Source organism: Notechis scutatus, chromosome 2, assembly GCF_049901735.1.
Source record: "Notechis scutatus isolate UNSWTSFEM ecotype Mainland chromosome 2, rNotScu1.2, whole genome shotgun sequence".
NCBI lineage: Eukaryota > Metazoa > Chordata > Lepidosauria > Squamata > Elapidae > Notechis > Notechis scutatus.
The window spans coordinates 7260241-7281653 of NC_142010.1; the positions used below are offsets into that span (position 1 = coordinate 7260241).

At 43.4% G+C, this 21413-nt stretch overlaps 2 protein-coding genes and 1 pseudogene across 5 annotated transcripts in view; all 3 read right to left on the bottom strand.

Annotated features, from left to right (window-relative positions):
* LOC113432128 (uncharacterized) overlaps positions 1 to 11170 on the bottom strand; it is a 44807-nt gene extending 33637 nt beyond the window's left edge. The window contains exons 1-2 of one of the 2 annotated variants that reach the window (XR_015747040.1): positions 11060 to 11170; positions 4574 to 7238 (exon numbers count right to left, since the gene is read on the bottom strand). Coding sequence is in view for 1 of the 2 variants with exons in the window: in XM_087952980.1 (XP_087809106.1) it covers positions 4632 to 6755 (2124 nt within the window). In the remaining variant the exon portion in view is untranslated. Of the gene's footprint in view, positions 1 to 3096; positions 7239 to 11059 lie in introns of those variants that run through there. The other variant, XM_087952980.1, reaches the window with a different exon arrangement.
* Positions 1 to 21413, bottom strand: part of LOC148131670 (uncharacterized) — a 47416-nt pseudogene that overhangs the window by 9209 nt on the left and 16794 nt on the right. The window lies entirely within an intron of this gene.
* Positions 15713 to 21413, bottom strand: part of LOC113428439 (uncharacterized) — a 196611-nt gene continuing 190910 nt past the window's right edge. For both annotated transcript variants that reach the window (XM_087953155.1, XM_087953156.1), the window contains exon 2: positions 15713 to 21107. In XM_087953155.1, the coding sequence (XP_087809281.1) occupies positions 18998 to 20617 (1620 nt within the window). In that variant the 5' untranslated portion in view covers positions 20618 to 21107 and the 3' untranslated portion in view covers positions 15713 to 18997. The remainder of the gene's footprint in view (positions 21108 to 21413) is intronic.

Genomic DNA, 21413 nt, shown 5'->3' on the forward strand with positions numbered 1-21413 from the left:
TCTCCCTCTTCCTTTCTGTCTTCCATGCAACCACATGTTATATTTATTAAGATTTTGCCTTCCTAAGTTGAGTTAACTGAGATGTATGGTGGGAAACCAGGGTGTAAACCCAAGAGTTCTGTTTTCCTCTTTCTCCTTGTTTGTGTGTGTGTCTGTCTGTCTGTCTGTTTTTCAGTCTTTGTGTGCCCTTGAGGTAATTGCAACAGTTAAATGTATCTGATCCCTACAGATAAGAATTTTAAATTGTTAGAAAAAAAAGAATGAAAGCAATGAAAGAAAATGCCTTCACCCTGGGTTGGTCTGGCCAACAAAACAGGGTGAAGAGAACCATTTTTCCTTCCCTCTCTGTACCTTTAAGAACAGCCCAAGGTTATGAGGGAATGTTTTAAGTTCATTTACAGGAAAAGTTTCGTTCTTGCATTTACTGTATGTGTTTAAATGGTTTTATCTGTCCATCCTTTTCCTAAGCATGTGAATCCAACTTCTTCTTCCCATCTGTAATGTTACCAATTTGTTGAGACTGGTTTATCTGTTCAATAACTGCAGTACTGATTATTTCTTTTTCAAACCCTGCCTGCAAGCTATCCACCCACCCTCACGCTATCTCAATCTCTTATCCTCCAACAACCCTTTCCTGGGAGAGTCACCCACAAAGGGAAGAGGGGGCCCTGCAGAGACGACTCTGCAACCTGTGGAAGCTGATCTCACTGACCCAGGTGCTGCCTGGAGACCATCCATTCCAGCCAGGTAACTGGGTTTGGATCCAGCCATCCACTAGAAATTCATCACAGCAACCAGAGTGGAGCAGACCTTCCCAAGCCTCACTGACTGGCCTTACCACCAAGCCAAGTCTAATAGCACCCAGCAGACATGAAAGGAACCTGAAATGGACTAAAAGACACTTTTCAATCCCCAGAAGACAGCCAGAAAGACTATGGGGAAGGGTGGAAATTCATTATAAAATTTTCTTTCTTGCTTCACTTATGTTGTAATTTGTTAAATGGATTCATGGGGGAATGACATTTGGGAGCGGTTGGCACAGCAAGTTCTGAACACCTTGGACTTCTGTCTGGTGGGAGGGAAATTTGTCCAGGATATTTGTGTAGCTGCATACACACGTACCACTCAGAATCAGACTGAGGCTATCCCCTTCACCTACCTCCACACAAAGCTCCTCCTAGGTTTTTGCTCTGTGACAACTAAGGACCAAGCAGTCATATCTCCCTGCTAAGTCCATGGGGGAGGGGGCATGCCCCTCAGGCACTTCCCTCCCTAAAGAAGTAGCGGAAAAGAGACCTCTAAACCCCAAGCCCTGATTGTGACTCACAAATGATGCTGCCCAGTTGCTCAGTAAAGCAACTAGAAGGACTCCCAGGGCTAATTGTAATTTGAAAAATACTAAATAGCCTGGATTGTACACTGGCTAACCTCCATTTGGCCTCACAAATCCTGGATGCACTAAACTAAGATCTAAGGCAGGTTCAGGGAGAAACCCTTGGAAATGGGCAACCTGTAGTTATTCAATAATGCAAAACCATGGCTGTGAGGAATTTTGGGGCTTGTGCTTTCTTCAAACCTGACTGGAAGCTCACAGAAAATGAAATCAAACACCTGAAAATTGGCATAGAAAATTGGATACTGTACATTTCTTTTACAGAACTTTTGCCCTGGCTGCCAGATCTTCATAGGTTGAAAGCTCTCCTTTTGGGAGCCAAGGGATACTTTACTAATGCCTCTATCAATGCCTTCCTCTTTGCATCCATAGTCTGATGAATTTTAATCTTTTGCCAGAAAAATGTGTGTGTCCAGCTTAGTTCCCTTTCATGTTAGCCCGTCTTTGAGGGTTAGGGCGTCTTTGTTGTCATTGAACCATGGATCTTCAGGGAGCAGCGTTTTCAGCCTTTTTGTCATCAGGTTTCCCCGGTGGTGTCTCAACATCTAGCTTCACCACAGCTGATGGCTTGGGTCACCGGCTGGGGGGGGGGGATAATGGCATGAATTACCTCCTTGCGACAGCTGTTCAACTGTGGTTTACTGGACAAGGCATCAGCGAGTAGGTTCTTCCCTCCCCCTCCGGGATATGTTTTAATTCGAAGTTAAACCGTTTGAAGTACTGCGCCCAGCTACGGCCACATCACTGGCATCTGCCTAGACCATGAATGATTGTTCGGGATCAGGGTGCTTAAGGACTGGCTCCTCAGCAAACATATTAAATAATTCCATTGCCTCATTTTTAAGTGATTGTGCACTAGGACTCCAAGATCCCTTTCACAGTTACTGGCATTAAGCCAGGTTTCACATAGTTCCGTGATGGCGAACCTATGGCAACACGTGCCACAGGTGGCACACAGAGCCCTCTCTCTGGGGACATGAGCCATCGCTCCAGCTCAGCACTGCATGCACGCATGCGTCCCACTGGCCAGCTGATTTTTGGGTCTCTGCCGCGCATAGACAGGGGCCAGGGCAGCCTCCCGCAGCCTGTTTTTGCTTCCAGGAGGCTGCAGGGAGGCCTACAAGGCCCAAAATGGGATGCGCGGGGGCATGTGCACATGCACAGGGAGCAGGGGGAGCTTATGCGGTTCTGTGCGCTTTCGCAGTGGCGTGCAGGGGGATCATAGAGGTATTGCATTATAGACACGGGTATGTGCTTGCGCACTTTTGGCACAACACCAAAATGGTTAGCCATCACTGACCTAGTTTGTACCTATGTCATTGTTTTTCTTATCTTAAGTGTAAAACTTTATTTTTACCTGTGTTGAATATCATTTTGTTACATAGGGCCCACTGTTCAAGTCTGTCTTTTTGGATCTTGACCTTATCTTCTGGAAATTCTTTCCAGCTGAGTGTCATCTGCAAATTTGATGAGTTCACCTTCTATTCCCTCATCTAAACCGCTTATAAAGATTTTGAGCAGTACTGAGCCTAAAATGCAACCTGGGGTACCCCACTGTTTACTTCCCTCCATGTGGGTGTAGTTCCATTGAGGACGACACGTTGAGTATAATTTGTCAGCCAGTTAGAAACCCATTTTGTGGTGGCTGGCTATCCCACACTTCTCTAGCTTGCCAAGAACTAGGTTGTGATCAAATGCTTTACTGAAAACTAAGTATACTATGTCCACAGCCTTTCAGCTGGTCCACTAATTTAGTCACTTTGTCAAAAAATGAAATAAGGTTAGTTTGGCATGATTTGCTTTTGATCAACCCAAGTTGGTTACTGGTTATAACTTTGTTTGCTTCTAGGTGTTCACAGATTTATTGCCTGGATATGTTTTCCAAGATGTTACCAGGTATTAATGTCAGGCAGATTTGTCTGTAAATTCCTGGATATATCTTTTTTGAAGATGGGAACAACATCCGCTCTTTTCCAGTCCTCAGTTACAGATTGTCTTGAACTTACAACCATAACTCAGTCCAAAAGTTATGTTGTTAAAGTGAGAAATGTGTTAAGTGATCCTTGCCCCATTTTACGACTTTTCTTGCCACATTTGTTAAGTGAATCATTGCAGTTGTTAAATTAGTAACACCAGGGTTGGGCTACAAATTTTTTAGCAACAGGTTCTCTGCCCAGTTGCTGGGTGGGCATAGCCATGGTGGACATGTCCTAGTCAGCCTCCTGCACCATGGGGGGGGGGTGGTGCATTTTTGCTCTCCCCAGGCTCCGGAGGCTTTCCTCGAGCCTCTGAGAGGTCAAAAATGGCCTCCCCAGGCTCTCTGGAAGCCAGAAACGGGCCCATTTCCGGCTTTCCCAATCTTCCAGGAGGCCCATTTTTCGCCCTCCCCAAGCCTCCGCACATGCCCTGCACTTACCTGCATCTAAAACAAGCTACATGCGGACTCCGGGGAGGGGAGGGGCAGGGTGGGCAGGGCCAGCCAGGAGTGAGATTTGGGGGTTCTCTGAACTGCACAGAATCTTAGCTACGCGCTCTCCCGAACCCCCAGCAGCTCCCTCCTGAGTAACACTGTTGTTAAGTGAATGTGGTTTCCCCATTGACTTTGCCACTCAGCAGGTCACAAAAGGGAATGACATGATTGTGACACTGGATCGATTATAAGTCAGTTGTTAAGCATCTGAACATAAATCACACAACCATGGGGGGATGCTACAACAGTCGTGTGTGAAAAATGATCATAACTCTTTATTCAGTGTCATTGTAACTTCGGTCACTAAGCAAAGTCTTGTAAGTTTAGGTCTACCTAAAGTACTCCCGTGTTCCAAGGACTTTGAAACATGTTTCAATGGTTCTGAAATCACCTTTGCTGGTTCCTTCAGAACTCTGGGATGTAGCCTGTCCAAACCCAGTGATCTGAATTGGTCTAGAGCTGACAGCTGTTCTCTTACCTTATTTTTCATATTCTAATTTGCATTCCTAACCTGTCAGTTGCAGTTCTGTTTTGATAAGTTGATTCGTGTTTTTCTTTATCAGTGAAAAAACATGCAAATTATCTTCTTTATAACCTAATCCCTGTTCTTATACTCCTGTGAATTAAGGAGGTGTCACTCTGAGCCTCTTCCGAACAGGATTCATATCCTGCGGACTTGATACATTCCTATGGTTTCTCTCCTGTGTGAGTTCTTAGGTGTATCACCACTCTGGAATTCCAACAGAAACTATTTCCAAAACGGGACACTCATACAGTTTCTCTCCTGTGTTGAGTTCTCTGATGTCTCACCAGGGAGGAACTCCGATTGAAACTTTTCCCACAGTCAGGACATTCAAAGGGTTTCTCTCCTGTGTGAGTCCTCTGGTGTTTCACCAGGTTGGAATTATCACTGAAAGCTTTCCCACAAACAAGACATTCAAAGGGCTTTTCTCCTGTGTGTGTCCTCTGGTGTATCACCAGACTGGAACACTGACTGAAACATTTCCTGCAATCAGGACATTCAAAGGGTTGTTCTCCTGTATGAGTCTTCTGGTGTCTCACCAGGCTGGAATTATCATAGAAATGTTTCCCACAGTCAGGACATTCAAAGGGCTTCTCTCCTGTGTGAATCCTCTGGTGTGTCACCAGATTGGAATTCTGACTGAAACTTTTCCCGCAGTCAGGACATTCAAAGGGCTTCTCTCCTGTGTGAGTCCTCTGGTGTTTCACCAGGCTGGAATCATCATAGAAACTTTTCCCGCAATCAGGACATTCAAAGAGTTTTTCTCCTGTGTGAATCCTCTGGTGTTTCACCAGGCTGGAATTTGTACTGAAACTTTTCCCGCAGTCAGGACATTCAAAGGGCTTCTCTCCTGTGTGAATCCTCTGGTGTCTCACCAGGCTGGAATTATCATAGAAACTTTTCCCACAGTCAGGACATTCAAAGGGTTTCTCTCCTGTGTGAATCCTCTGGTGTGTCACCAGGTTGGAATTTGTACTGAAACTTTTCCCACAGTCAGGACATTCAAAGGGCTTCTCTCCTGTGTGAATCCTCTGGTGTGTCACCAGGCTGGAATTTGTACTGAAACTTTTCCCGCAGTCAGGACATTCAAAGGGCTTCTCTCCTGTGTGAATCCTCTGGTGTGTCACCAGGCTGGAATTCTCACTGAAACTTTTCCCGCAGTCAGGACATTCAAAGGGCTTCTCTCCTGTGTGAATCCTCTGGTGTCTCACCAGGCTGGAATTTGTACTGAAACTTTTCCCACAGTCAGGACATTCAAGGGGTTTCTTTCCTGTGTGAATCCTCTGGTGTCCCACCAGGCTGGAATACAAACCGAAACTTTTCCCGCAATCAGGACATTTAAAGGGTTTTTCTCCTGTGTGAATCCTCTGGTGTGTCACCAGGCTGGAATTTGTACTGAAACTTTTCCCGCAGTCAGGACATTCAAAGGGCTTCTCTCCTGTGTGAATCCTCTGGTGTTTCACCAGGCTGGAATTCTCACTGAAACTTTTCCCACAGTCAGGACATTGAAAGGGTTTCTCTCCTGTGTGTGTCCTCTGGTGTGTCACCAGGCTGGAATTTGTACTGAAACTTTTCCCGCAGTCAGGACATTCAAAGGGCTTCTCTCCTGTGTGAATCCTCTGGTGTCTCACCAGGTTGGAATTCTCACTGAAACTTTTCCCACAGTCAGGACATTCAAAGGGCTTCTCTCCTGTGTGAATCCTCTGGTGTGTCACCAGGCTGGAATTCTCACTGAAACTTTTCCCGCAGTCAGGACATTCAAAGGGCTTCTCTCCTGTGTGAACCCTCTGGTGTCTCACCAGGCTGAAATTTGTACTGAAACGTTTCCCACAGTCAGGACATTCAAAGGGCTTCTCTCCTGTGTGAATCCTCTGGTGTGTCACCAGGCTGGAATTATCATAGAAACTTTTCCCACAATCAAGACATTTAAAGGGTTTTTCTCCTGTGTGAGTCCTCTGGTGTCTCACGAGGTAGGCATTCTGACTGAAACTTTTCTTACAAACAGGACATTCAAACGGTTTCTCCCCTGTGTGAATCCTCTGGTGTTGAACCAGGCTGAAATTCTGACTGAAATTCTTTCCACAGTCAGGGCATTCAAAGGGTTTCTCTCCTGTGTGAGTCCTCTGGTGTTTCACCAGGCTAGAATTATCACAGAAACATTTTCCACAATCAGGACATTCAAACGGTTTCTCCTTGGTGTGAGTCCACGTTGCCATGGTCGCTAAAGCATTTACCGCATCACAATCACTTGTAGGCTTCTCTCCTGTATGGATCCTTCCGAAAACCACAACAGAGTTGTTCTGATCAAAGATTTTGCCATATTCAGTGTATATGTAAGGCTTTTCTCCAGTCTGGATCCCCTCATGCATAATCAACTGTGATTTGCAAGTTGTATCTTTCCCACAACTGGCACATCTATGGAGCTTTTCCACAACTAATATTCTTCAGGACATCAAGAATATGGATGATCCCTTGTTTAGTGATGCTTTGATTTACTGGTCATTTTTTTCCTTCCAGAATGAGGCCTGCAACACTCTTTGCTCTACACGGCTTTCCAATCGACCTTTTCCTCCACACTGACTTTTTTACTTCCCTCTTTTGATGAATGGAAAAATAATCTCCATTGACTTTTCATGTAACGTATGCTTGATTTTCACACATTACTTTTCCCAGCTAGAAATCTCTTCTTCATTTTCTCTCGTTTCTCTCTCACCTGCTGAGGAAGGTGAAGAATTGTGTGGTGCTCTGAAGGAAGTGGAAAATATTTTGATTTCTGGACTGACTTGCTTTGCTATTCAATGTTGCTTGTTATTCTGGGTTGTGCAGAGTGTTCTTATTGCCATCCTCTTTGTCTATTTGATTGAAATAAAAGGGCATCTTTAATGGTTGCAGAAGATGAGAAAAAAAGAAAAACATTTACATTACAATGAAAAATCATGAAATTCACTTGTTGACTGGGTCAATCATAAATTCTTAGCAGTTTAAATGATTGTTTTCCAATACAGACAAGTGAAAAAGAAAGTACACTCTCTTTCATTTCTATGGTTTTACTTATCAGGGTATTATAAATATCATTGCAACAGAACAGAATAGAATAATAGAATTGGAAGAGACCTTGGAGAAGATCTTCTAATGCAGGCCCTAGTCAAGCAGGAGACCCTATACCATTTCAGATAAGTGGCTGTCCAATCTTTTCTGAAAAGCCTCAAATGGTGAGATTGGTTGGCATCGTAGCAGAAACGGCTAAAAATTAGCGGAGCTCCACCGAGCTCTGTGAAAACCAGCCGGTACCTGCTTGTACCCTACACAGTCAAAGGCACCTGGAGGGGTGGTGAAGGAAGAAGAGGTTGTTAAGCCTGGATTCCCCAATGGGTGTTAAGGAAAACAAACTAAACAGAACGTGCAGCAAAGTCAGATAGGAAGACAGGTAAATGTGTGAGATAAGTTTTCTAATTAACATGCAGTAAAAATACAGATACGCTTGTGCTATCAAAAATATAGTTTATTCCATTTAAGAATTAAAGCATAGTCAAAATAAACGGTCCATTAGTCATATATCAATTTCAGTCAAGTCTTGTCGGGGATATTCTATTTGCAAAGTCCGTGTTGAATAGCCAATGTCAGTTCAATCTTTATTTTCTCTCCGTTGAGAAAAATCAACACTCCTTCTTCTCTCCCCTTTCCAGCAAGAACGCAGCCATCAATCCATCAAGTAATTAGAGATCAGTAAGCCAGAGAGAGAGAGCTGCTATTGCCTCGCTTCTTATATAGTGCTTTTACAACCACACCCTTACTTACATTCTTGCAGTTAAAGTTACACACACTTTAACTAACAAACCATGATACCATATTTATTATTTTTACCCAAACCAGTTAGGGTAAACAATGTTATCCCTAACAGAGGTGCTTCATTGGTCACGAGGAAACCACAATTTCCTCGTTAGGTCCAAAGAAAGCTCTCCCGAATGGCAGCAGGGATGATGGCCATTTTGGCAAGTCGCAAGCTGTGACAACTGGAAAAATAAGAATTATGCTGGAGTGATTGATAGACAGAGCATTGAAACTGGGTGAGATACCTTCCAACTTTTATTCTAAAGATAAAATAATTTGAAAAAATAATCTCCAAACATTAAGAAAGCAGCTACTGGATACATGGAGAAAGATTAAAGACTCAGATGTGAAAGACATATCTAATGGAAGCTTTAAAACAGAGAAATTCTGGAAAAGATTTAATGTCTTGAAAAGTGATTATTGAGAAAAACTGGTTTTCTTATTTTTATTTTTAACCCCTCCTCCATCTGTTGACAATCAGCTGTTTGATTTTTGCACCCTCTTTAATGTTGGAATTTGGAGCAAGGGAGCCATCTACTGGAGGAATATGACTGCAGTGTAGGAAATACAAGGAAAAGTGATAATTGTTTAATATAAACAAAGGAAAGGAGCGAAAATAAATAACACCTGGAAGACCACTTGACCTTTACTCCATTTCAGTAGGCAATGTGGACGTTTGGAAATATCTAATGGGCTTCTTGAAGATCTTCAAGAACAACAAATACATTGTATGAAGAAATGTTATTGATGTTTAATTGTGTTTATGGAAAAAGTGATAAAGAATCATAAAGACAGAATGATATTGTTTAAACACAAAGATGTGAGTGTAGAAACCACCACCACCCCCACCACCCCCCAAAAAAGGGGAAAATAGATGAGTACAAATTGGGAAAATTATACACACGGATATATAAAAGAATCTAACATAATTACAATGTTCATGTTAAGGTTAGTGGTTGGAAGACAAGGATTATGTATATTTCATTGTATTATTATTGTTAGGTAAAGGTAAATGTTCCCCTTGCACATATGTGCTAGTCGTTTTCGGCTCTAGGAGGCAGTGCTCATCTCCATTACAAAGCTGAAGAGCCAACACTGTCAGAAGACCAGAAGACATCTCCATAGTCATGTGGCCGGCATGAGTAAACACCGAAGGCTTACGGAACGCTGTTATCTTTCCACCAAAGTGGTCCATATTTTTCTACTTACACTTTTACATGCTTTCGAACTGCTAGGTTGGCAGAAGCTGGGACAAGTAACGGGAGCTCAAATTATTGAATCATACCTTTTTTCACACATGACTTCTGTGTTTTGGCTTTCTTTTTACAAAATAAATGATGACTTGATGTAATATGTCATGTGTTGTTGTTCATCTGTGATTGTATTTACTGACTTTTAAGAACTTCTAAAGACCAACTGATTTTTACTATGTCCTGATATGTAAAATTGTAGAAGTCAAGGAGAGTGTACTTTCTTTTTCACATGTATATCTGGAAGTCCTGGGGAGAGATTTTCTATATTTCTATATCTTATCTGTCAAGTGCCAGCTGTCTCTTATGTAATAAAGCAAAAGCAAAGAAATGTATAAATGTCAGATTATATTCATTAACTGGCAGAGACATGGTTAACAAGTCAGCAAGTGAGTAAGCATGGCAACAGACCAGCCAATGGGAGATGACAGCCTGGGTGTGGTTTGGCTCTGTGTGCTTTGCTGAGATTGAAACTGAAACTAACTTGCTTGCTTGTTAAAACTGTTATCTGCTCTGAGCTGCTGCTGCTGCTTGTTTTTGCTTATGTTATGTTGGAAGAATCTACAAATGGTATTGTAAACTTCACTCATTTTATTATGTTTATAAAGAAGTTAATGATCCTGCTGAATCAGTCATCTGTGTATTTTCTGGACTTGAATTTCTGCTGAAACTTTAACAATAAATATCTGCCTTACACTATGTTCTGGGTTCCTTCCTTCTTAGGAGGGACAAGTCTTTATTCAGAGGAATAAATGCATTGGCTTATCAACACCCATACTTGTCTTTTATCGAGGCACACCTGTCAACCTGCATGACACTAGCTTTACATATGTGGGGACTTTAACTGATGAAATGATGCCTGAAGCCTCTGCAAGATTTGAAGCACCAGTTTTACCCGTGGAAGCTATGAGTTCCAAGTAAGGGCAGAAAATACTTTCCACAACCCCTTTGGTGACATCCCAATTGAAGTAGTCCTCACTTACTGACTGCAATTGGGACTGGCATCTGTGTCACTAAGGGGGCCGATCAATAGTCATTTTTAAAAAAACTGCTGCATTTAAGCACAGTTGAACCTGCTGAATACACGGATGGGGGAACCAATAGGAAAACACGGTGCTTGTAAGCTAGAAATGGAAGGAAAACAACCCAGACAAGATCAAGTGGCACATCAATCCGATGTTGTTGCCTGGAAAACATCAGGTCCACTACAGAATAATTGAGTTGGGGGGGACCTTGGAGGTCTTCTAGTCCATCCCCTGTTCAGGCAGGAGACCCAATTCCATTCCGAACAAACGGCTGTCCAATCTCCTCTGAAGACCCTCCAGTGACGGAGCCCCCACAACCTCTGGAGGGGAGCCATTCCCAAAGGATCCACCTTCGCTTGAAAGAGGCTTTTTAGATCTTCCCCCCAGCAGAAAATTGCAGCCACCAGTTTCACAGCGTGCAGCCCCAGCGGGCTCCGATCTGGGGAGGGAAGGAACCTGCAGCTGACACGCTTCAGCCCAGTTGCTTCTCTGCTTCCAGGCCGTGGAGGGAACCAAACAGCCCGACTTGTTCTCGGACTCCCCTCCCACCTGATGCCTCCAACTCACCTGACAGCTGCTGCTTCGATGCGTGGAAGAACATAGAAGCCGCTTTGCACACCACCTTCTTCCCATGAGGCATCCGGAAGAGGAAGTTCCATTGAGCTTCTCCTTTCCTCCCAAATTTCTAGCATTGCAATACTCTATGATTTAAAACTTCCCCTTTTAAGCTCAAGCGCAGATGGCACTAAAATGTGGAAGTCTTTCTTGGCACAGATGTTTCCTTACCGCCATCTAGGGACAGGAGGTGGAAACACGCCTGTCAGGTCTCCACCAAGCATTTGGAAGATGTTTTCATCTTCTTCTTCTATATACTGCAGATAAACGCAAACTACCATCACGCATCATGAAATCTCCAGAACCCTACAAACTTGAAATTTGGCACGTATGTTTCTCTTGGCTTCTAGGTGCTTGCTAAGAAAAGGCTTTTTCGAAATGACCCTCAGAGCATTAGTATTTCCTATATTATTATTAACACCCTCTGATGCTAAGGAGTTCTACTCTCCCTCCCCACCTGAAAAGAAATCTCTTCCAACTGCAGTTGAGCTAAACCACGCCCTGACACAGCAAATACTGTTTCAGTTTCCAAACAGCCCTGAACTCTCTCACACACTGACATGAAGCTAGCCAGATGAATAGTAATGGATGCTGGTAGGCAGAGGCACATTTTCCCCCTTATTTTTACCCCCCCAAACTCGCCCAATCACCTAGTTTCGTAGCGAAACATGGGTACTTTGCTAGTTGTTTATATGGCAGAAGGTCGTTTTCGACTCCTAGCAACTGAGCTTTGCAACTAAGCCCCAAGAAATAGTGAAACGTGATGCTACTTAGCTTTGTTTTTGATGCCTTTGGGTCAATCTTGAGGCCTGGCCTTGCAGTTTCCTTGGCAGGGGTTTTTTGGGGAAGGGGTTTCCCCCCTTTCCTGCTTCCTAAGCTTGGGAACATTGGCCAAAGTTGAACAGATGGTTTTGCCCTTCAGGTGGAACTGGAACTGAGCCAGGGGTGGGATTCATTTTTTTAACAACCAGTTCTGTGGGCGTGGCTTAGCTGGTGGGTGGGCTTGGTGGCCATGTGACTGGTTGGGCATGGCCAACTTGACATCACTCACATCGAGGGGTGCTTTTCCTCGCCTGACCTCTCATGACAGTATGGATGCTGCAACGGTCTTAAGTGTGAAAAAGGGTCATAATTCACTTTTTCCAGTGCAATTGTAACTTTGAATGGTCACTAAATGAACTGTTGTAAGTCAAGGATCACCTTTACCAAAATGCAAAAGACTTCTTTGCTTGCAAAAAGTAGCCCTAAATACCAATCATTAGATTTAAAATTCCTGCAAGCCAGAGTTACAAATCAGGCAGAGTTCCAGAGCACCTTGAGGAATTAGAATAGTTACAATGCAATGATAACTATCAGCAGCCAACTCTTGCTCATAAAGTGAAACCCTTTAGCGGAGAGGTCATTTAAGCTCTTCAGAAAGAGCACACCCAGGAGAAGCAAACCTTAGATCCATTTGCACTACTTAAAGATACCAGCTGGTCTCACTCATCTCACAAGATATCCTAAGGAAATCACCCAGATTTAAGGAAAGGTCACATGCCCCCAGAAAGGCAGTAAAACAATCGGTGCCAAGCTTGCATCCTGCCTCTTGCAAGTACACCCCAAAAGGACAGTGCTAAATAGCACTAAAGCAGTGAAGAAGGACCCCTTCCTCAGATAGAAAAAGAAACCATGTGATAGGAAAAAATTCAAATGCTTTACTAAAATCTAAGCATACGATGTCCACAGCGCTCGCTGGTCCACTAATTTAGTCATTTTGTCAAAGAATGAAATAAGGTTTGTTTGGCATGATCTGTTTTTGATCAACCCATGTTGGCTACTGGTTATTATTTTGTTTGCTTCTAGGTGTTCATAGATTTGTTGCCTGGACGTTTTCCAAGATGTTACCAGGTATTAATGTCAGGTTGATCTGTGTGTAATTCTCTGGATTTCTTCCCCCTCCCCGCCTTTTTTTGAAGATGGGAACCCCATCAGCACTTTTCCATCCTGCTTCAGATAGTCCTGAACGTACAACTACAATTGAGCCCAAAATGTATGTGGTTAAGTGAGAAACTTGTTAAGTGAGTTTTGCCCAATTTTATTACTTTTCTTGCCAGATTTAAGTGAATTATTGCAGTTTTTAAATTAGTAACATGGTTATAACAGTCGTTAAGTGAGTGAATCTGGTTTCCCCATTAACATTCCTTGTCAGGAGGTCACAAAAGAAGATCACATGACTCTCGGACACTACACCCGTCATAAATCTGAGTCAGCTGTTGAGCATCCGAATGTAACTCATATGACCATGGGGGTGCTACAATGGTCAGAAGTGTGATAAATGGTCATAAGTCACTTGTTTCAGTGTCATTGTAACCTAAGTCACTAAATGAAATGTTGTAAGTTGAGGACTAACTCTAGTTTCCCCATACTCCAAGGTCTTTGAAACGTATCTTTCAATGGTTCTGAAATCACCTTTGCTGGTTTCTTCAGAACTCTGGGATGCCGTCCGTCCAGACCCAGTGATTTGAATTGATCTAGAGCTGACAAGATATTCTCTTACTTTATTTTTTTGCATTCCTAATCTGGCACTTATGGTTCTGTTTTTGATAAATTGTGTCATGTTCTTTTTGGGTGACATGTAAAGTATTTTCTTTGTACCTTCTCCCCGCTTCTTATAGTCCTGTGAATTAGCAAGATTTGTCTGAGTCTTTTCTGAATAGGATGCACATGCTGCAGACTTGGGAGACATTTTCCCCTCACCTCTTTAGTCATGGAGTTTGCATATCTCCCAAGGCCAGTGTCAGGGTTCCAAAAGATGCCCTAATTAAATCATGAGTTTCAAGCCAAGCTTCAAAAGAAATCCAGTTATTAGGATCTTCATGACTGCACGGACCAGATGGAGCCAATTCTGACCTGTTAATTCGGGCTTTACCTCTGGCCCTGTCAGTCACATTCCCCAAAGAAGCAATTTAGGTTTCCGTGGAGACGACCTCAGTTTTATCACTTGGAATGTGCCTTGTTTTGACTGAGATGCCAGCTCCTTGATGCAGCGGAGAAGTTCACTTTCCTATCCCCCTTGCCTATGGCAACACGAGAGCAAGTCAGGGATGCTTTGTGAGTTGACAGCCAGTTTCTTCAGTCTGAGCATAGAGAGGGTATAGGGTAGGGTGGATATAGTGCTGGGCTAGGAGCACGGAGGTACACTTTGTGTTCTCCTCCCAGTCATGGAAAGTCCCCAGTGATTATCCACACAGACCATAGAGTTATATTCACTCGCAAACTTCTGAGATGCCCTTGCACCCCAATAGTGGTATAGACAGCTAAAAGTCTTGTTGTAAGTAAACATTGACAACTAGCTGAATTGGACCTGAGTGGCGACAGGAGGAAGAATCGGAGAGGACCAGTGAGTTGAGTCAAGGTGTTTACATTCCCTGACCATATCACACAAAGCGCATAGTTGGCGGAGTTTGGGGGAGAGAAAGACTTCTGCTGCTTTCCTTGCATGCAGCCAAAAGCAGAAGCAGCAGAGACCCTGGGAAAATCCCCCCCAAAAGTCTACAGGAAAATCCCCCACCCTGTTTTCCTACCAATCAATCGTTCTTTATTTGGGATCGCAGGATACCGTCTCTCTTCCCGCTCCACCCGAGAATGGAGCTGAAAAGGTTAGTGAAGGAATGTGGCTGCCTTGGAAGGGGTGTGTGTGAGGGACCTCTGTGTGTGTGTGTGTGTGTGCATGTGTGTACAAGAGAGAGAAGATGAACGCCAGCCCTCTGAGGTTAGATTGGATCTCTCCCTCTCCCTCCCTCCACACACCCCCAGTGCCAGTGGTGGAGCATCAGTGTTTGGCCAACAGGGAGCCAGGCAAGGTGCATCACTCGCTTTTTGGCTGCGAAAAAAGCGGACTGGGGGGGGTCAGGCAAGGCGTGTTGGGAAAAAAGTAGGACACCCCTCAACAAGACAGACTAGCCATTTTTTCAGGGGTCTAAGAAACATGGTAGAAGGTAAAACCAACGGTGGGGGAAGGAAATCCACCCCAGGGTGGCTTGCTGACATTCATGGGAAAGTCGGTCCCATATTCCTGAGCTGCAGTAGTCACAGGACTGGCCCTTTGGTCATCAACAGCCAGTCTTGTGACTACTGCAGCTCTGGAATATGGGACCGACTTTCCCATCAACGTCAGCAAGCCACCATCAGACAAAATTCATATTAGTAGTTGGTGGGATTTAAAATTATGAGTTTGGTGGTCCCTGAGGTCCAAAAAGTTGGTGACCCCTGCTGTAGACAATCCCCTCTGACTCTTAGGTTGGCTTTGGGAACATTGAAAGGATTTCTGACTCCTGACCATAAGACTCCTAACCAACTCCATATGGTCAGCTGTCCAAAACCCATGTGGTTCGGCCCCCAGCCTCCATTTTGTCTCCAGTGCCTTTCTCCCGGCTTGGAACTGGACCTGGATATTTTCTTCCAACAGTTGCCTTTATTTAATGTTGCTTGATATCTTTATATAGCCCTGTGAGAGATTCAGAGGCTTTGGGATCATTGCAAAGCATTTCCAACTCCTAAATATAATAAGACAAGACATGATAAAGATGGTGCACTAAAATGTGACATCAAGGAAAAAGGGAAAACGGATTAAATATATTTTTACTATTTTAAATTTTAGAAATTTTGCACGTGTTTAAATTTGAAAGTTCTTCAACTTAAGACTCAGGCCAAGAACCTCTTGGTTTCTCCACACACCTGGCCCGGTCCTGGTTGTTCAGTGTCCTTCATGTAATGAGAGCTATTTAAAAAATTATAACCTGTCTTTCTGAATGGTGTTAGGGAAATAAATATTGGAATTCTTTGGTGTCTTCCAATCTCAGAAAAATCAGGATCATTCATCTGCCTAGCTAAAATGTCACTTTCGCTGCTAAAAAAAAATGTTCCTCCCTATATCTGAAGGATACATTTTTGAAAAAAATATTAAGGAGCCCTGAGGGACAAGTGAAAGAAGAGGAAACGTGTTCTGTTCACAGAAATTCTGACACTTTCCTTTATTTGTCTTTCTCAAAAGCTATTCAAGATTCTTACGCAATGCTGTTTTAGAAATTAAAAATTATCTACTATACAATTATTTCCCTCACATCTCCCCACCAAGGGGGGAACCACACAATTATCAGTCCATTGATGCTGCTCTCAGGCCCCAGCTCTCAAAGGGCAACAAGGAGGCAACTCCAAGCAAAGGAGATCACAGCAGGAGTTGCAAATAAACCTGGAAATCCTGTACTCAAAACCACAATTCCTTTTCTCCTCAACTCAATATTCCTGTAGCTCTTCTCCATGAAGGTCTCCTGCATGGCCCAACAGCCTTTACATTTGATATTTTACACTGCTTTTGTCACTGCCCCAAACTCCCCCAATATATTTGCTATTCATATGGTTTCTTCTACTTGCGTACCTCATTCTTGACACAATCTGAACAGACATGCTTGATTTTCTGAATTCCTGGAACTGTTTGGAAAAGATGAACTTTTAAACCTTTCTGCTTCTCTTCTCCTCTCATTTTCTCCTTATATGAGGAGCCTCAATCTCTAACTATAGCCTTAGAGCTCCTATCCCCAAGAGATGCTGGTTGGGGAATTCTGGGGCTGAAATTCTTGGGGTACCCAGGGACAAAAAGCCTGGGACTCTGTACGTGGCATATTTACCATCCACCAGTATAAAAATGCAATGAACATTCAAAAAAAGATTTTTTACAATTTCTGCAAAAATAAATACAGATAATCCCCAGGTTATGAGCATTCTGTTAGCGAACGTTTAAAGTTATGTGATAAGCGTCCCCTAGAATTTACAAACAAATCCTGAAATTATGAATATTGCAGCACCATGTCAGTTGCTCACTCTCTGTTGCACTTTCTTTGCCTGCATTTGCAGAGAACAGAGGCCTAACATACTGCAAGATCACCCAAGATCAGTAGCGCAAGATCTTGTGTAATCTCACACTTTAGGTCTCTAATCTCTGCAAATTGAGACCTGGACATCTGCAAACAGAGGGAAGGCTTCTGTCCTTTAGTCCTTCCTTCTGTTTGCCTATTCCTTGCTGAAGCCTGCAGGGAGGTTGCAGGCTTCAAGCAACCCTTTGCAAAAAGATTTTGTTGGCACCAGCAGAGCTTGGAAAGAGCAGACGCATTCCTCTGAAGCTCTGTTCCTATAGGCAAAGGCTTTTTGCAAAGGGCTGCCAAAGCCTACAGGAACACAATCCTCAAGCGCTTTCCTGACAAGAAAGTAGCCTCGAGAGACCGCGCGCAGTTTCTTGGGGTTGCTTTCTTGGTACTGGGGGCCTCATCAGGCTGATCTGGGGCGAGAAAGTAGCAAATGCAAGAGAGAAAGCAGGAAGTGATGTCGTTCAATGTATGAGATTCACTCCCACGCATTCTTAACTTACGGATGGAATGGGCAGGCTGCATTGCATTCGTAGCTCGAGGACTTTCTGTATCCACCAAATTCTGCTCCTGATGGCCAAATAGGCATTATCAAACTAATAGGCTGCAATTTTTTCTTTCCTCCTTCCCATCTAATACCATTACATGTTTTCCTACAAAAAGTTAGGCAAATTCTTTGTAGTCAAATTAAATAGTAAATTTCTCAGCTGGACTTGCAATGGAACATTAGAAATGAAATTCAAACCTTCTCTACACTAATCACTTAGGGCCTTGTGTGCATTTTCTTGTGTGTGATAATGGTGGAATGTTTCCTGAAGCACCATCCACACTCAGAACACTCAAATGGTTTCTCACCTGTGTGTATAAGCATATGATTTAGAATTCTAGCTTTAATACTGAAAGCTTTCCCACAGTCTGGACACTCGTATGGTTTTCTCTCCTGTGTGAGTTCTCTGGTGTGACATCAGGCGGGAACGCAGACTGAAAGTTTGCCCACAATCACAACATTCAAAGGGCTTCTCGCCTGTGTGAGTCCTCTGGTGTCTCACCAGGCTGGAATGAAAACTGAAACTTTTCCCACAATCAGGACACTGAAAGGGTTTCTCTCCTGTGTGAGTTCTCTGGTGTATCACCAGGCTGGAACTCCGACTAAAACATTTCTTGCAATCAGGACATTGAAAGGGCTTCTCTCCTGTATGAGTTCTTTGGTGTCTCACCAGACTGGAATTATCACAGAAACATTTCCCACAATCAGGACATTCAAAGGGTTTCTCTCCTGTGTGAGTCCTCTGGTGTGTCACCAGATTGGAACTCTGACGGAAACTTTTCCCGCAATCAGGACATTCAAAGGGCTTCTCCCCTGTGTGAGTCCTCTGGTGTCTCACCAGGTTGGAATTATCACAGAAACTTTTCCCACAATCAGGACATTCAAAGGGTTTCTCTCCTGTGTGAGTCCTCTGGTGTATCAACAGGCTGGAATTATCACAGAAACTTTTCCCACAATCAGGACATTCAAAGGGTTTCTCTCCTGTGTGACTCCTCTGGTGTGTCACCAGGTTGGAACTCTGACTGAAACTTTTCCCACAATCAGGACATTCAAAGGGCTTCTCTCCTGTGTGAGTCCTCTGGTGTGTCACCAGGCTGGAATTATCACAGAAACTTTTCCCGCAATCAGGACATTCTAAAGGGTTTCCATCCTGTGTGAGTCCTCTGGTGTGTCACCAGGTTGGAACTCTGACTGAAACTTTTCCCACAATCAGGACATTCAAAGGGTTTCTCTCCTGTGTGAGTCCTTTGGTGTATTACCAGACTGGAATTCCAACTGAAACATTTACCACAATCAGGACATTCAAAGGGTTTCTTTCCTGTGTGAGTCCTCTGGTGTTTAACCAGGCTGGAATTATCACAGAAATTTTTCCCACAATCAGGACATTCAAAGGGTTTATCTCCTGTGTGAGTCCTCTGGTGTGTCACAAGGCTGGAGTTATCACAGAAACTTTTCCACAAGCAGGACATTCAAAGGGTTTCTTCCTGGTGGTCCTCTGGTTGTCACAAGGCTGAGTTTCACAGAAACTTTTTCCACAACAGGACATTCAAAGGGTTTCTCTCCTGTGTGAGTCCTCTGGTGTGTCACCAGGTTGGAATTATGAAACTGCATCAGACATTCAAGGGTTTTCTCCTGTGTGAGTCCTCTGTGTGTCACCAGGCTGGAATTATCACAGAAACTTTTCCCACAATCAGGACATTCAAAGGGTTTCTCTCCTGTGTGAGTCCTCTGGTGTATCACTAGACTGGAATTATCACAGAAACTTTTACCACAATCAGGACATTCAAAGGGTTTCTCTCCTGTGTGAGTCCTCTGGTGTGTCACTAGGTTGGAACTCTGACTGAAACTTTTCCTGCAATCAGGACACTCAAAGGGTTTCTCTCCTGTGTGAGTCCTCTGGTGTATCACCAGGCTGGAATTCCAACTGAAACTTTTCCGACAATCAGGACATTCAAAGGGTTTCTCTCCTGTGTGAGTCCTCTGGTGTTTCACCAGGCTGAAATTATCATAGAAACGTTTCCCGCAATCAGGACATTTAAAGGGTTTCTCTCCTGTGTGAGTTCTCTGGTGTCTCACAAGACTGAAATTATCACAGAAACTTTTCCCACAGTCAGGACATTCAAAGGGTTTCTCTCCTGTGTGAGTCCTCCTGTGTGTCACCAGGCTAAAATTCCAGCTGAAACTTTTCTCACAATCAGGACATTCAAAGGGTTTCTTTCCTGTGTGAGTCCTCTGGTGTTTCACCAGATTGGAACTCTGACTGAAACTTTTCCCACAATCAGGACATTCAAAGGGTTTCTCTCCTGTGTGAGTCCTCTGGTGTGTCACCAAGCTGGAACTCTGACTGAAACTTTTCCCGCAATCAGGACATTCAAAGGGTTTCTCTCCTGTGTGAGTCCTCTGGTGTATCACTAGGCTGGAATTGCAACTGAAACTTTTCCCACAATCAGGACATTCAAAGGGGTTCTCTTCTGTGTAAGTCGTCTGGTGTGTCACAAGGCTGGAATTATCACAGAAACTTTCCCTGCCATCAGGACACTGAAAGGGTTTCTCTCCTGTGTGAGTCCTCTGGTGTCTCACCAGGCTGAAATTATCACAGTAACTTTTCCCGCAATCAGGACATTCAAAGGGTTTCTCTCCTGTGTGAGTCCTCTGGTGTGTCACCAGGCTGAAATTCCAACTGAAACTTTTCCCACAATCAGGACATTTAAAGGGTTTCTCTCCCGTGTGAGTCCTCTGGTGTTTCACCAGATTGGAACTCTGACTGAAACTTTTCCCACAATCAGGACATTCAAAGGGTTTCTCTCCTGTGTGAGTCCTCTGGTGTGTCACCAGCCTGGAATTATCACAGAAACATTTCCCACAATCAGGACATTCAAACCGTTTCTCCTTGATGTGAGTCCATGTTGCCCTGCTTGCTAAAGCATTTACTGCATTGGGAGCACTTCTAGCGTTTCTCTCCTGTGTGGTTCCTTCCATGAAACAAAATGGAGTTCTGATCAAAGGTTTTGCCAAATTCAGAGTATATTTAAGGCTTTTCTCCAGTCTGGATCCTCTCATGAATAATCAGCTGTGATTTGCAAGTTGTATCTTTCCCACAACTGGCACATCTATGGAGCTTTTTCACAACTAATATTCTTGAGGTCAAAAATCTGGATGATCCCTTGTTTAGTGATTCTTTGATTTACTGGTGATTTTCTTCCTTCCAGAATGAAGCCCGCAACACTGTCTGCTCTACATGGCTTTCCAGTTGACCTTTTCTTCTCCACTGACTTTTTCACTTCCCTCTATTGCTAAATGGAAACATAATCTCCGTTGCTTCTACTTTTCATGTAATGTATGCTTGAATTTCACCCTCTATCTTTCCCAGCTAGGAATCTCTTCTTCATTTTCTCTCATTTCTCTCTCACCAGCTAAGGAAAGTGAAGAATTGTGTGGAAATTCTGAAGGAAATGGAAAATATTTTTATTTCTGGACTGACTTGCTGTGCTATTCAGTGTTGCTTGTTATTCTCTGTTGTCCAGAATGCTCTTATTGCCATCCTCTTTGTCTATAAGATTGAAATAAAAGAGTATCTTTAATGGTTGCAGAAGAGGAGAAAAAAAGAAAAATATTACATTTACATTACAATGAAAGATGATGAAATTAAGTTGTTGACTGGGTCAATCACAAATTCTTAGCAGTGCAAATGATTGTTTTCAAATACAGTCAAGTGAAAAAGAAAGTACACTCTCTTTCATTTCTATGGTTTTAGGATGCAAGAACCAGAGTAGGGTTTGGGTTACCTTATTGGGAAATAGATTATCAGGCCACAGTATTAACCTGGATGAAAGAATGGATAACACTGAGAAATAGA